Genomic DNA, 16001 nt, shown 5'->3' with positions numbered 1-16001 from the left:
CTGAAGGAAAACAATATAAACATCTTTCAAGATATAGTCTATGTTCTCCTGGATCTCAAGTGCATTCCATTGCTTGTCTCTGATTTACTTCAAATACAAAGACATAATCACATCAATATAACGTGAGGATTTTGAGAAAGTGATCAAAGTGTGTGGAATGTTGGTTAGTGAAGTGTGAAGTTTATCGAATATTGTGTATTTTTATCGGAAGATGACCAGATGACTTCTCCTCCTGAAATATTCATCCAACTTGAATCCATTCCCAAGAAGGAGAAAGAAATTGCATTCCAGTTAGTTTTCATTTGATCTTCTTTTTTCTTGCGAAGATCCAGCTGTATCATTATGTAAAACAAAACCTCACGAACAGAGAACCTGCAAGACAAAAAAAATACTGAAATGTTAAATGGATCTGTTGTATCAAGGCTAATGAAATTTGAATAATGGTTATCTGAGTCTTCAGTCTACATTCTATACAATCCGCTGGAAGGATTTAGAGTTTCCTTTAGATTAATTGATTGCTGATTGACTGATTAATTGATGGATGGATTAGCGGCTTCTTGTAGATCCTTATTATGAAGAGGACATAAAACATGACTTAACTTCCTAAGAATGTATGGGAGAATGGTTTGCAAAATAGGCTTTTTTTCATCTAAGGAATATTGCTAGGCTAAAAAATGTTTAAAATCAAGGCTCTGCTGAAACAGTGGTCCGTGCATAATTTCTCGTGACTGGATTATTGTAAATCTCTTCTCACTGGTCTACCAATATCTTCCCTGTGAAAACTCCAGTTGGTTATGAATTCTGCTGCCCGAGTCTTGACTCCTACCTGGTCTACAGAGCATTTTACACCGGTCTTGAGAAACCTTCATTGGCTGCCTGTTCCCGGGGGGGGGGGGGGGGGATTAATTGATCCTGTTATCAACATCCGTAATGTATTTAATATGAATACAGAGGAACGAGATCTCCCATAGAACAGGTTTACAGCTGACAAAACCAGGGCATTGCTAAAAGTGAGTGATATTGATGCGAGGTCCTCTTTCAGACATATTTCAGAGCAATGGCTCGGAGGTACCGCTGTTCACATAAGCCACAGGCGGAAAGGGATAAATTGACAACAGGCTTAGAAAATGCAAATAATGTATCACCAGAAATGTTACCTTCTGCCACCTGTACTACAAAACACAATGGGAATCTGTGCCATTCTTTTAATACTAGAGTTCCTCAAGATTATACTCACCAGTATAATCAGAGAAGGGTGTGTACACCTAAACACTCTTCTCTGAGCAATGATGACTTTGTAGTGAACTAGTGAACAAGAAACAACATGTGTGCAAAGTGCTGGTGGTGCACGAGGCAAGCGGAGAATACTAGGAAATTTTACAAACCTTTCTGTTGTACATTTAGAATTTTGCTAAACATTTACATCTTTCTTAGATTCTACAGTATTTTAACATTCCAAACCAGTGGCATATCTACAGTAAATCCCATCACCAAAACAAACCTGCAGGATTGCTGATTTTTCTCTCACTGAATAGTTTCTTCTAGTAATATATTATCATTAGTGAAATGCAGTTAAAAGTAAGCAGTTTTATTCACCTATTAGTTTTGTGTAACAAACAGTCTTATGGATTAGCCAAGGTCAGTGTTAACACTGTTCAGTGGGCTGATGGAAATGTATATGTATTGCATCTTGCTACCTATGCAAACTGTGATGTATGTACAGTATATGCTGTACAAAACGACAATTATAGTATCATTAGATGTTCTCATTCACATTTGCTATTGATACATTTCCACGATTATATCTGTGAACTGTGAATGTTACAAAACTAGTAATGAACTTGTAAACACAAAGGACCTTTACATGTGGTGGACCTTTAGTTGTTGTTTTACCTTATGAAAAAATGATGTTCAATTGTGTTCAATTATGCCTTTTTTTCAGAATGCAGCTTTTACATTTTGAAATATTTAGTGCACAACATGTTGCAGGATTTGAACCCAGACCTCCAGACGCATGAAAGGGTTGTGAATTAACCGGCTGTGGCTATTTTATACCTAAACTGACAGAGGTAGGTAGATTTTATAATGGAAAAATACTGAACACTTTTGTGATACTGAAGCTATGTTTTACCCAGATGAATCTTGCTGGAGATGTGCAGTACACTGTAAAGGACAAGTTAGGATTCAGAAGGGAATAACTACAAAATGAATCAGTAGGGAAACCAAAGTACAGTATAGTTCTCAGCCTTGAAGTTCTATTTTAGGTATGCAGCATTCTTGTGATAGATCCTCAAACCTTCCGGTGTTCTAAATGAGGACACCCTAATTGTGTGATATAATTACAATATTCCGCAGGGATTAGGGCAGCTTGCTCTTAATGTGATATTAATGTGAAGAATATCCCTTCTCAGGGGTACCAGACGATGAGCAGCACATTCATACAACTGAAAAGCATGCCACAAACCCACCTAAATGGAATATTGTAATGGGAAGTGTCTAGCGGAAATGCAGCAGATGCAATAGCTGAACTAACTACTGGTATTTATATTGCAAAACTGACACAAAGATTCAAGTGAAATGTGAATGTAAAAAATAAAGGCAGTATTTTGATTTCACCTAAATATTAAATGTGACTGTAACTAAAATCTTTTCATTTAGCATTTATGGGTTATAATAATAATAATCAGATGTGGTTCTATAGTTGTATGTAAAACAAAGCTCATGTTATATATCCTAACCTGCCTTTAGGCTGAAATAATTACCATACACATTGAATCAGCCTGTGCTTGAATTTAGGCAATAGAGACAGCCATCTTTCCTTAATAACACACTTGCATATTGTCCTACACATTAGCATATTTTATATCATAATAATTTTGAGCACATCATTTTTGACTGGTAATTGAAAGTGAAACAGAAGTTTAATGTAAGTCTATGATAGACATGCAGTTTCATCTCACAAAACAAACACAAAAATGTAATTCATCTTTCAATACCGCAAACAAATTATTCTTATGTAATTTGACAAATACTGGGCATTAAGGGGCTTAAATCAAATAATCAATTAAAATGTAACTTCACTGGGAAAACACAATCAAACATCAGTAATTAATGTCTTCTACACATCCGTTTGATATTTAGCATGCTGAAAGTCTGCAGACTGACTGGCAAAAACAGCCTTACATGTACAGTAGTAGTATGAAATATACAATACTGTAAAGATTAAATCATAATATAGACTGCTCAGGATCTTTCAGCCCATCAGCACACGTTTCACCTTCTGTATTCCACGACACATCATGGAGAAACCCGATTCATGACATCACCCGTGCCTCTTTCAGTTTTTACTGTGCTGTATTCACTTTATCAGCACGGTTGACGTCACCTGCTTTAAAAAAATCATACCCGGGGCAACTTGCCTGCAAGACAATTGAAAAGGCTGACATCACAATCGGCCGCGTACCTCAGCCACCTGGCATTCTCTTCATCAACCTTTTCCCTCTTTTCAATGAAATTGACAATTAACTAAATGAAGGTTGGTAATGGTTAGAAAACAAATGCAGTTCGTTTTTTAACTCGTCTATTAATAATAAAGCATAATATAATATATTTATAGGATGGTGAGTATCTGTGTATGAGTTATATCGGCACCTCGCAGCTCTTACAGATCTCTGCCTCAGTCTGTTCACTTCTATTCATGCCGATGCACAGACGTTTGCCGTCCCATAACACTGTAGTATATAATTGGCTCCTTTTCATACAGAAAATCTATGACTAGATCTCATCTAGATCTCATCTATATTAAAATATAAAGATGGTAAAAGTTGTTCCCCTTACAAGAAAAAGCTTTCCCTTTGAATATTCACACCTTAACACAAGAATTGAATAAGCAGAAGGAATTTGTATACCCCCTGCTGCTACAATATGTGCTCAAGATGAGAATTATGTATGCAGAGTTCTATTGCCCCAGCTCATGTCTTGCTGATCTGTAAAGCAGTGGCATAAGCAACCATACTGTACAAAATAAACCGAGAACTTCCTTTTTATGTATAAGCAGTTTATCTGCTCTACAGCCCCCCGACTCACAGACAATTAACTTGTCAAAGCTGGCTGCACATTATAAAAAAATATACACACAAAACACGGGGAAAATATATTGCAATCACATGTACTGTGTTGAAGTATGCAAAATGACCTGAGGGGCCCAGCTGAAACACCAAAAAATTGTCACCCGATCCACTACAGGCTGCAAGATTGTCATGTTAGATTTGCTCACGGCCAGGTTTTTAATTGACATATAATAGTGAATCATTTGTATTCGTATATGCCAGGTTTGGAAACAGTAAGAACCGCTTTAAATATCTAGCATACAATTTGGTGTAAAATGACTTTGGATTTGTGTTACGCAAGTAGCATCTCGGTCATGTCTGTAATATTTAAAAGCTGTATGCGCATTGTTGAAATCAGCTTAGGCCAAGAAGGGCAAGACAAGAACAGACCTGATAGACTATACAGTATATGCTGTAATCACAAGGGTTACCTTCTAGGTTAATTAGACTTAAGAATCAGAAGGTGAGGGCATCTCTCAGCCTTTTTCAATACTGTCCTGGGTGGCATTATTGGAGTCTGATTAGTGTACTGTAGTCATTTGAAGACAATAGGGGTCTATTTTAATGATCTAACCCGTGGCAGATCTAAACACCTGCATTCTTTAACTCTGGCTTTTTCTTCCAGGGGTGATTTAAAAGACATGTTTATTAACATTATCACATGAAATATAAAACTGAGGTTTGCATTTTGTTTTTAAGTATAGATCATTTAAATAAACCCTAATATGAAGATCTCTCTCATTTATGTTCAGCTATCTTTTTAAGACCGCTTTACTCTCTATATATTTAATCCATTTAAGGATTAAGTTTAATTTCTTTTTTCCTAGTGTATGTTTGATTCCTTACATGGTGAAACTACTCAGTTTGCATGATCATGGGAGGTAATGTGATTTAGAATGGCTGAAAAATATATACATGTACTTTTAAGAAAGTGGAATATCAATTAGTTTTGATTAAAAAATGTTAGCCTTAAAATCATTACAAGCAATTTATTCCCTAAGTTGTGCACATTTTTTTTTTTGCTACTACAGAGCCATCAGAGTGTATTGATCTGTCTGTGGAAATTGGTATTGACTTGTGCTGATGCAGCTGTAGTCTTCTGTCCATTTTAAAGAAATAGTATATTATGTGTAAACAGGCAAAAAGTCATGATCCAATTTGATTATTTATACAGTATATCTTTTTACTGAAAGATAATATTTAGAAACCTGTATTTAAATCAATTCTTAGCTGTCTGGTCCAATTCAGTTGGTGGTTAATTACAAAACAAACCAAAAAAAAAACAACACATTAAATAATATTAAAATATTACAATAAATGAATCCAGTGGTTTTTTGTCTTTAAGACATTTTGTTTTTTCTTTTTTGAAGTATGTTTTACAGAAATAAGCGGATGTGCATTTTTAAAGAGATTTTGAATTGCACTAATGCAAAATATTGTTATTACAAGTAACTTGCATCGTGCGGCAGGGAAAAACACATGTGAAGAAAGTTTGGAAATAGAGGACACAGCTGCTGATGTGTGCAATACTCTGGTGAAGGTTAAACAGATAGGGTTAATAAAGGGTGCTTCAGCTTCTGAAAGTGATGCCTAATCGATGTGTTTGTTATCTGTCACTTGGTTTCAAACAGTCAAATCTATGTAGTTGAAATCATACAATACAAGCCCAAAAATAAATCTGCAGAAATTAAGCACTGGTTATAAAATACAGTATTGCTAACTGGATCACAGTGCCATATGTAAGCAAGCTGGATGGGTAGACTATTGTCCTTTTGGTGGAGAGAGAGGGTGTATGTATGTTGTATATTTTTGTCATTATAAAGAAAATTGTGATATGATGCCTTTTCAGAGAGGGCAGGTATGGCTCAGAACCAAATTAAATTCTAGCACCTACCTCTCAAGTAATATTGAGTTGCTTGTTATGAGTTTGCCCATTTTCAATGATATTATCCAATTCAGCAATGTTGAAAGCAAATTTTCTATTTGATCTTTTAAGTAGTGTTCATGGAGTGCTGAGAAGCCTCCTAACACTGAAGAGCGACACAGATGATGTCAAGAACTAGACAATAACAAACGAGGTGCTGTTTCCTAAATGTGATAGGAAGGACTGATGCATTCTAGGTGCTTATTGAGACGATGGTGCTGAAATTGGGTTTGAATCTCAACTCAGGGGTTGGCAGGTTTGTTTACACTGGGCTGCAGAAATTAGCACACATGCATAATTGACAGGCAGATCTGTCAGCACTGCTGGAGCGTGTGGCTATCGTTGAATACAAGGTTTCACAAGCCAATAGCGGGACTCCAATATCAGGTGGATCACCTGTGTTTTATCAACAGAGATTTGACACTATGAGAAACTTTTCTGAATAGGATCTGGCATTTAAACAGAAACCAGTAACAGGTACTGTATGTGTAAACTTTAGAATCATAACATTTTATTAGAAATAATGGAAAGGCTAATATTCCTGAGGTTCCAAATGGACAAAGCTGTAAAGGAATCTGATTAGTGCAACCTTTGATCCAAATACATTAATGCAATAATGTGTCATTTCATATAGGGATCAATAAAAATACCTTTTTACATTGACTAAATTAATATTTAATCACTCCTCTCACATTGCTTGGGCACCACTTGTTGTTGTACATCTGAGGTTTGTTATACTTAAACCCAAATGTAATAAATGAATATGTTAAATACACACAGGTGTCTTTCTGTATAAAATATTTCATTCTTTAGTTTTAAAGCAATAAACAGATAGCTTAAACTGTTTCTTTCTATTGCTTGGGCTTATTTTTTTTAAGGAGCTACTAAGTTTAGCGAGCTACTTCAACATTGGGCAGCAGTGTGTAAGTTGTCCTGGATAAGGGTGTCTGCTAAGAAATAAATAATAATTCATAGCTGGAAGACAAAAGTGTGGTTTTAAATTGTATCAAATATGAATATTACTGTAATATATATATATATAATTGGTAACTGCCATGGAAATGATATAGTGCTATTTTGTGATTAAAAAAAAAAAAAGATGACCAGCACTGTCAATTTTGTTTATTTCAAGTTCAAGTTCATAAAATTGATACGATGTTGCCATCCATTCCTGTCCTTTTCCAAGTGTACCACATTTTTTTAACTTAAATTACCCCACCTTCCAGACCCTTGATTGACGCTATGTAATTAGTACATCGGGGCAGGGCTGGCTTTCCCGACTGTCCAATGACGTTTCGTGGGCGGAGTTTGGTCTCCATACTCTGACTATGTGTCAGTTCCCAGTTCTGAGCTAAACAAAGCGCTAGAAAGAAATAGGAGAACTAACCTGCAAAGAGGGGGCTAAAATCAGGCTTCAGACGCATCAAAACCTTTGAGGAAAAAAAGTTTGCATATTCAAGAGAGCAGCACCATCATTATTTAACAGGATTAGCACCCTGATTCAAAGTTGAACCTGTTTTTTTTTTTTTTTTTGCAGAGCAGGAGTGGCTAAAGGCTGCAATTCAGATCAGATTTCACTCAGACCAGCTGGGAAAGAGAGGGCTTGCTTTTCCTCTGGTCACACAGAGAGATCCGAAGGAATTTCCAAGGATTTAGCTCCAGCCTGAAGGATAAGTGTGGTTCTCTGCTGGAGGTGACGTAGACGAGGAGGTTGAGATGGATGATCAGCCCAGGGTGATGCACTCTCATGCGGGGGTCGGGATGGCTGGACACCCCGGCCTGCCCCAACACATGCAGGATGGCACAGGGACAGACGGTGATGGCAGAAAACAGGACATAGGGGACATTTTACAACAAATAATGACCATTACAGACCAAAGTCTGGACGAAGCACAGGCCAGGTAACATGGTTATAGCACATATGATATTATTTAGTTTTATATATGTTATTGTTAAGTATTGCGCCCCCCCCCCCCCCCCATTTTTAAAGGACTGCTTTCAACAATTATTGCTGAACAATTAGATAGATAATATACATCGATCACTATACTACACGGTTTACGCTTCACAAGTTCAGTAGGATTCACAAGTACCCAGCCGGCACAGTAAGCTGGTACTGTTTTGTTATTGTTGACATAATGTCAACAATTATCGTTGTCTCTTGTCAACTTTGCATTTAAACGTCCCAATGCATGTGATATCATAGATTAATATTGAACTGTACATATGGTACATGTTTACCAGTATCAATAACTGCCATTCATAATCAAGTTGCTAGAAATCAGGTCACAAGACAACTTAAAACTTGTTTCTCACTTCCGTTGTCACTGTTAAGTCATGTATATTTAACTAAATCGCGTAACAGGAGCCTAGCCGCTAATTTATCGGTTTACAGTTTATTGGCAAAATAAACACATAGTTACTGGTACCTCAGCAACACACAGGACGAGTGGAGAGTGATTGACAGCAGCTTGCCATAAAAACAACTCTGAATCACATTGAACTTAGTTTTTTTTTATTTTATTTTATATTACATTAATAAATTATACACATTTTAAAGTCGACTTTATTTTAACGAGCATGCAAGAATGATCACGTTTGTTTATACAAAATTAATTAAATAAACCAATCACGTCTTTAATATCCATTTTTAAAGTAAACGTCTAGAGCTTTGGTACGCAAATGCCTGCAGCTTTTCTAAAATACTGGTTGGCCGAGAATTTAGAGGAAGAAGTACGAGGCCATTCCTTGCTGCTTACAGATTATGTAAATACATTGTCAAGATGTCTTGTAATAAAATGATGGCATTTACTCTATAATGTGAACGGGGTCAAGAAGCACATAAACACATGTTTTTAAAACAAGCAATGCAACAACATTACAAGCTTTAATAAACACAAACGATACGTTGTTGGAAAGCAGTAGTTGTAGCATACAAAACATTTACTAAGCGAACTTGAATACACAGTATAGCGTACAAATTACATTTACTAAGCGAACAAAATAACTTTTTGTCGAGGAAGGATAGACTTGTAATGCATCAACATACGTCTTTATAAATACACTTTATACATGACTACAGGCTATCAAACCATATGGAATAAAGGCGCCTTAAACCGAGAGTAATGACATTTGCGGCAGCCTAGGTACAATATAGTGTCAGAAAAGACGGGTGAAGCAAAAACGTACAAAGACATTCCAACGGAGCATAGCGGTCTCGTTTATTGTTATTTATTATCACTATGCTGTCTGAAGAGCATAGGATAATGGTTTAAACTTTCCAGTGATTTTTAAAATAGATAATAATAACAATAATAATAACCCAGGGTGTGTTTTGTATAAAAGTACAGTAAAAAATAAATTATATATATATATATATATATATATATATATATATATATATATATATATATATATATATATATGTGTGTGTGTGTGTGTGTGTGTGTGTGTAATGAGTGTGTAGTCAGGGGAAAACATGACAATAATGTAATATAAACGTGAAAGCAGTTCATTGACAACATCTGCAGTATGATGATATTAATTATCAAAAAGGGATTAAAAACACAAAATTAGCGCTAGCTGTATAGTAGTTAATATTAGCTATAACTTTTAATTTACAAGAAACCAATCACTACTTTATGTGGGAACATATGTATAATATGGCGCCTAGTTTTGGTTTGAACGTCGGCATAGTAAAAGTACTGTCCTAACATTTTGTATAATTAGATCAAATAGCGCTCTAGATATTACCCTATGGTGTGTGATATATTGTTATGGTTATTTTTTATTTATTTATGTATATTATCAAAATTCTTTAAAATAATCATTGACCATCTGCAATAAAATGGCATGTGTAGTATTTATATTTTCTGACATGTTGATGAACACTTAAATGATATTATTATATAATAAAATAAGATAGGATAATGATCATATTCTTTTTTTGATTTTTTAATTGTAGGAAACATGCGTTAAATTGTCATAGAATGAAGCCTGCTCTTTTCAACGTCTTGTGTGAAATCAAAGAAAAAACAGGTAAATAATCATTTTTTTAAATTTTAGAATCATCATGACTGTCATACTGTTTTGTAATGAAAGATTCTTTGTTTTCATGAAAGAAGCATCATTATAAATCTTACTTCTAAATCTTAATGTCCACAGTGGGTCTGCTGTGTTTTTACAACGATGTGTGTACTGTGTTTGTTCAGTGTGAAAAGGCACATTGTTAGTGAGCTAATTCCTCAGCTGATTATGTCCCATTGTAAATGATAAGGTATTAATGTACAGTATAAGAACAGTACATTAAAAGGTCTATTAGCAAAAAAAAAAAAATATCTCTTGTAAGATATACAGTCATACATGTTCTTATTTGATACTACAATTGACCATTGGGTTGTATTTCACTGTAGCATGTTTGGGTAATTGTATCATAATACAATTCATAAGAAGAACAGTATTGCTTAGTGAGGTCAAACATTACTGTAATTGTGGGGAGAGAGAAATAATGGTATTATTTAACATTTGCATGTGTGTGTGTGTGTGTGTTTTTGTATTATATATGTGTTTTTTTTAAATATATTAAATTTACTTAATAATGCAACATATATAAGTGCTTGCTTGGCTGGTACTGATTAAAGCATTGGATAGAAATGTCATCTTCTATTAGCGGAGAAGTGAGATTTGCAATTGGCACCTTCGTGATGGGGTTTAGCACTTCAGCACCTTCATGCTATGTTCAGGAGGCATTATCTTCGGTTTTGCATTTAGACTAAAGTTTGATCCCCCCCCCCCCCCCCCCCAATTTGATTATTTCTTAGATAATTAGATGCACCCGAACATGGCAGAGTAGATACTCCTGTGTATCATGCAGTGTAATCCTTGCAGTAGCACTTCATTTTAAGGTGTTGTAGCAAAGCAAAAAAAGTCGCCTGAGCAAAACACACATGTGTATATGTACAGCTAGAGCTAACATCTTTGCATCCCCTAGAATTTTAGGATTGAAACATTAATTAAAAATGATAATTATAAACATAATTTTGATTTTATTTAACATCATGTAATCAAATAAGCTACAAAATGATATTGCAAAAGTCAGCTGAAATCCATAGTAGTAGTACAGTATTTCAGATGTCACATTTTAAAATTTGTGTCAGTTTTTCGTGACGTATATGGGAAAACTACAAAGCGGTATATAATTCAATATGTTACCGTAACATTTTTCAGCAGGTTTCATTCAACTTTATGAAGCGAAATGAGTTAATTCCATAGGGTGATGCAAAACTTTTGGCCATAGCTATATATGCATATGCATCATACAGCTGTTGTTCTCAAAGCTGTGCAGAATTAGTTTAAGGCAGGGGACACAGCAAGAATGTAAGCCACTGCCGTTCTGTTCAGCACCAGTGTTCAACACTTGAGGGGACATCCACATATTGTTTTACAGTCTCTGTGAACACACAATTCCCGTTGTCAGTCTCCGTTATGAGTGACTGAGCCACTTATTGAACTGGTGCTCTGTTGCAGCTTGGCATTTTCCAAGGTGGTGGTACCATTTCATTCGAATGTACTCTGTTGTCAGTGCTGCGGTACAAAGGGATTCGCTAACATTTGCTCACCCGGATTTCAGAGTTGTGGAATATGTGACATTTGCTTTTGGGTCTCTGTCGGATTTTCTCTTCCTGGCTAGCTTAGGAGCGATCTTTACCCAGGCATGTTCTCAGTGTCTCCAGCTGTTATTTTTGTTTTCTTATAAGCCAGAGGGAATGTAATACTTTTTTTGAAGTTGTATTGAATTGTGTTATTAAATGCAAACAGTAGGCCTTCAGTACTGTAAGTGATATCAATTGTAAATCACCATGTAGGCTACAATTGTAGTTTGAAGTTTATGGAATCTAGTGTATTTTATATGGAATATACACTCCTTTGTACAGTATGGTATAAACATGTGTTTGGTTTTGTTAATACACAGAAATAGTGTAAAGGTCTGTACAGTAAAATTCTGGCATGCATCTTTTCTAAAGAATTTAAAATGATTTATTCCTTTTTATTTTTGCCATTTAGACTTGTGCATAGATAAAATGTTACATGTACTATTAATACATACATTATACATCTAAATATATATTCTTTTACAACTGTTTCTTCTGTGAAATGTATTCATTTTATATATATATATATATATATATATATATATATATATATATATATATATATATATATATATATATATATTTATATATATTTTAAATTCGGTTTTGGTTCACCAAATAGGAGAAGATATATATTGTATTATTTGTGGGGGTGGAGGTGGGGACATGCGTCATATTATTCCCTCTTAATTAGCCCCATAGTTGAATATATTGAGATTTCACTGCTGTGAAACGAAGATTGGCACACAGCCGACAGTGAACAGTTTTGTTTAAAGACACTGTATTGGCATCCAGTTTTATTGAAGTTCCCCCCCTGGAAAGCAGTGTGAATCGTCCACTGTCTCTGGAGAGCAGGGGGCCTTTTGGCCGGTGGCTTTCTTCTCTTTTTTGTTGTTTCTTGAGGTTTCTGGAGGAGTGAAAGAGTTATGCATGGTGTTTTACTCCCTGGCGCTTTTTTTTGGGTTCATCCAAAGTTCGTATCCAGATGAAGAACAAAGTGGCTTGGACCTTTTCCTGACTGCTCACCCTTACTTTTCTCCCGCCTTAGTCATGAGGGAATCAACTGCTCTGAGAAAGGGACTTCCTGTTATTTGAGGAACATTACTCATTCATTATTTAATTTACCAGTGTATATAAACAATTTGATTTATTGTGTGCGTGTTATTATTATTTTTTAATCCTTAAAACGGAATGTGTTCTTTTAAGAAGCGAGTCTGCGAATATATGATGTATATTAGAAGCACAACCAGTGCAGTTGGCTTTCAGATAAGAACAGTAGGGGGGACCCCAAAAACTTGCTAGAGGGACCCCCCTGTTGTGTTTTTGTTTTACTAGACAACTGTTTGTGCTGTATATTTAAAAAGAGTTTGCATTCATTCATTTTCACAAAGTGCAACATGTCTGATAAATACACTCCTGTTTTATGACATTTTGGAGGCAGGTGGTTCTTAACATTGTGTTTAATATGAAAGACATTCTTAAATAGTAGCATCTTTGGTTCTTATTTTCTGGTCGATTCTAAAATGTTGTATATAATATAAATTGATGTATTTAAAAAATGGGATTGATAAACACGCAAGATTGATTCTTGCTTCCATCCGAGGGTGGATGTTTCAGAAAGGAAGAGATGCCACTGAAAAATGAAACTGTAACGTCAGGTTAAAAGCGACATAATAGAAAATGTTTCTAAAGAAATTCTATATATATATATATATATATATATATATATATATATATATATATATATATATATATATATATATATATAATATTTTTTTTAGCAACGTTTTGTGCTACTTACGCCTGGTAAAAATCTGTTCTGTTGAATAAACCATGACTTGCCTTTCTAGGCTTACTGCCAACATTTGCTAAAAAGTCAAGACAAGTTTCCCTTTTAAAAGGAGGCAGTGTCCTTATTTTTCTTGGCTTGTGACCACCACAGTGCAAAACTGCCAAATACCAGCGCGTCTACATACTTTTCTGAAAGGTCGGCTCCTCAAACCCCTAGGAGATTCAGCACCCTTCTCAGGCTTGTTAAGTCTGGTTCTAAAACGATGCCAACGCCACGATGCTTGGAAATATGTCATACCCTCACTACAGATTTCTATTTTGGGTGAAGTTTCAGCATGTATTGGATGGAGTTGGAAGTTCAACCATCAAATACTTAGAAAAACACAAAACCAGTTAACCTTTGTTTGTGTATATAAACCGCTGTTGAAATTTGTAGCAGTGATTTGAAAGTACCGTACAAAGTGTTTTTTTTTTGTTTTTATTAGTTTTTTTATTTTTGCATCCGTTTTTTGTTGGAATGCATTACCTGATGATATATTTTTTATGTGGTCCTTCATAAAACACAAATTACAGCAATCTATATCAAGCTGTATTGTATTCCTAAACCCAGTCTTATTTTTTATTTTTTTTTAGAAATGTTCTCTAAATAACACAGCTTTGTGATTTGCACCCGTTTTCTATTCTAGTTTATTGAGGAGCATTTTTATAAGACCTTCATACCTTATTGGAGGTCGCCCTGTTATTTGTTTTATCCTTATTTCAGGGTTGGGAATCTAATCGAATGGCTCTTTAGAGCAGTCTGCTGATTCTTGGTGTTTAATTTTGTAAATGTCTATAGCACTATGCTAGTCTCTCCAGTTCTGGACTGTTCCTAATGTATCCCCGGTGAGTAACTCAAGAGAACGCTTTCATTCTGCAGTGCACATGTTGATTTGAAAGATACAGGACTGTATTGCTGTAAACACAAGTGCAGATAGTTTTTCTGAGATTACACTGATGTACATGCATGCCCAAAATAATATTCCTTCATGGGAATGCCGTGCAATTGTGCAGTGAAGTCAGCAGTAAGAATCATGGGCTTTAGTCTCAAAGCTTTAACTCCTGAGTTTTTATGAATACAATAATATGTCACATTAATGGAACTTCATACATGTTAACCATAGTGAATGCTGGGTTTTATTTATGAACTGTAAAGAGATCTTAGAAAGTATAAACTAGTCTGTTCAATAGAGAAATTAGAACTGTTGTACAAAGATAATTAACTTGCAAACAGCATCAACAGTTGCTGAAAGCCTTTTTTTTTAAGAGACTTTTTTAAACATAAATTATTGACTTGTTGTGCCACTAGCCTCCTATTAAATGTGGTAGATGTGTGCTCCATAGCGAGTCCTGCTTTCTTTTAGAGAATGGGTTTGAGCAGCTGCCAGCTCTAGCAGGACCGAGTGCTAGTGACAGGCTGAGCAGAAACTTCAGCTTGTGACCTTTCACTGTATTTTTATTAGACCCACTGAGCAATATCAAACGGAAGGCCTACAGTATAAAGAATGACAATGTGGCATTAAAGAAATTGAAATAACAAACGGGTTTAAAGGCATTTTTTCAAGTTTTCAGAAAAAAAAAAAACAGTTTAAAGGGAACATTATTTAATATTACTCCAACTACACTTACAAGCTCTTTGCTTGTTTGTATAGTTTGTACAAGCTGAGTTGCAGGTTTTTCAGAGGTTACGATAATTTCAAGTTCGCCGAGACTCACTTGTGTGGTAACATTCTTGATTCTGAGGCTGGCACGTGCAGGTTGGCATATCTCAGTGTCGGGTTTCAGGCCTATAGTGTTTTTTTTTGTTTGTTTTAAGAGTGCACATTAAGAGAATATAGCCATGGCGATTAGGAGACATTATGATATTCCTGCTTTCACATTTACCAGGTTGATCAGATAAAACGGGCCATTGTGATTTAAAAAAAACTAAACTAAACAAAACAAAAAAAAAAAAACCCTCAACATCTCAACATCCGTGATAAGTTGTTTTCTTTTATTTGTATTTATTTTTATTTTTTTATTACTATTTTTTTGAAAACAACTAGATTATACTTCATCATTTTGTTATTTACTAAGAACTGGAAAAGCAAATTATTCAGGACAATGCAGACAAACAAAATCTTTACACAAAAAGTTATTAATTTAAAAGGCGGGTCCTTGCATCACTGTTGTGTGTTCAGCCTTTGTCACTTTTGACTTGCAGATAAATAAATAGCCAGTAGACATATTGCTAGTGGCTATGTCTGATCTGACGTTACTATCTGAAGCAATATTTATTGTATTTTTTTATGAAACAGTTTAAAAATTTTACACACATGCCTATTCAGTTTGCTAAGAGCTTTAATATACAACGAAACTCAAAATACATGGATTGGAACCTATTAACAGTCATTAAAACCTTTCTTACAAAGAGTGGTTGGCAGGTGACATCTCCATGCTGTCTTATTTAAGCCCATTTATGAAAATACAACATTCCCTTATGAAATA

At 35.1% G+C, this 16001-nt stretch overlaps 1 protein-coding gene across 4 annotated transcripts in view; it reads left to right on the top strand.

The window, feature by feature from the left end:
- The first annotated feature begins 7301 nt into the window (after nucleotides 1–7301).
- LOC117416457 (pre-B-cell leukemia transcription factor 1-like) overlaps nucleotides 7302–16001 on the top strand; it is a 70852-nt gene continuing 62152 nt past the window's right edge. For 2 of the 4 annotated variants that reach the window (XM_034027529.3, XM_034027530.3), the window contains exons 1-2: nucleotides 7303–7934; nucleotides 9998–10071. In XM_034027529.3, the coding sequence (XP_033883420.1) occupies nucleotides 7750–7934; nucleotides 9998–10071 (259 nt within the window). In that variant the 5' untranslated portion in view covers nucleotides 7303–7749. Of the gene's footprint in view, nucleotides 7935–9997; nucleotides 10072–16001 lie in introns of all 4 variants that reach the window. The other 2 variants (XM_034027528.3, XM_034027531.3) reach the window with 2 other exon arrangements.

Source organism: Acipenser ruthenus, chromosome 12 (genome assembly GCF_902713425.1).
Source record: "Acipenser ruthenus chromosome 12, fAciRut3.2 maternal haplotype, whole genome shotgun sequence".
In the NCBI taxonomy this organism is placed as follows: domain Eukaryota; kingdom Metazoa; phylum Chordata; class Actinopteri; order Acipenseriformes; family Acipenseridae; genus Acipenser; species Acipenser ruthenus.
Note: the sequence above shows the minus strand (reverse complement) of the source record. Positions and strands in the feature narration are given on the sequence as shown.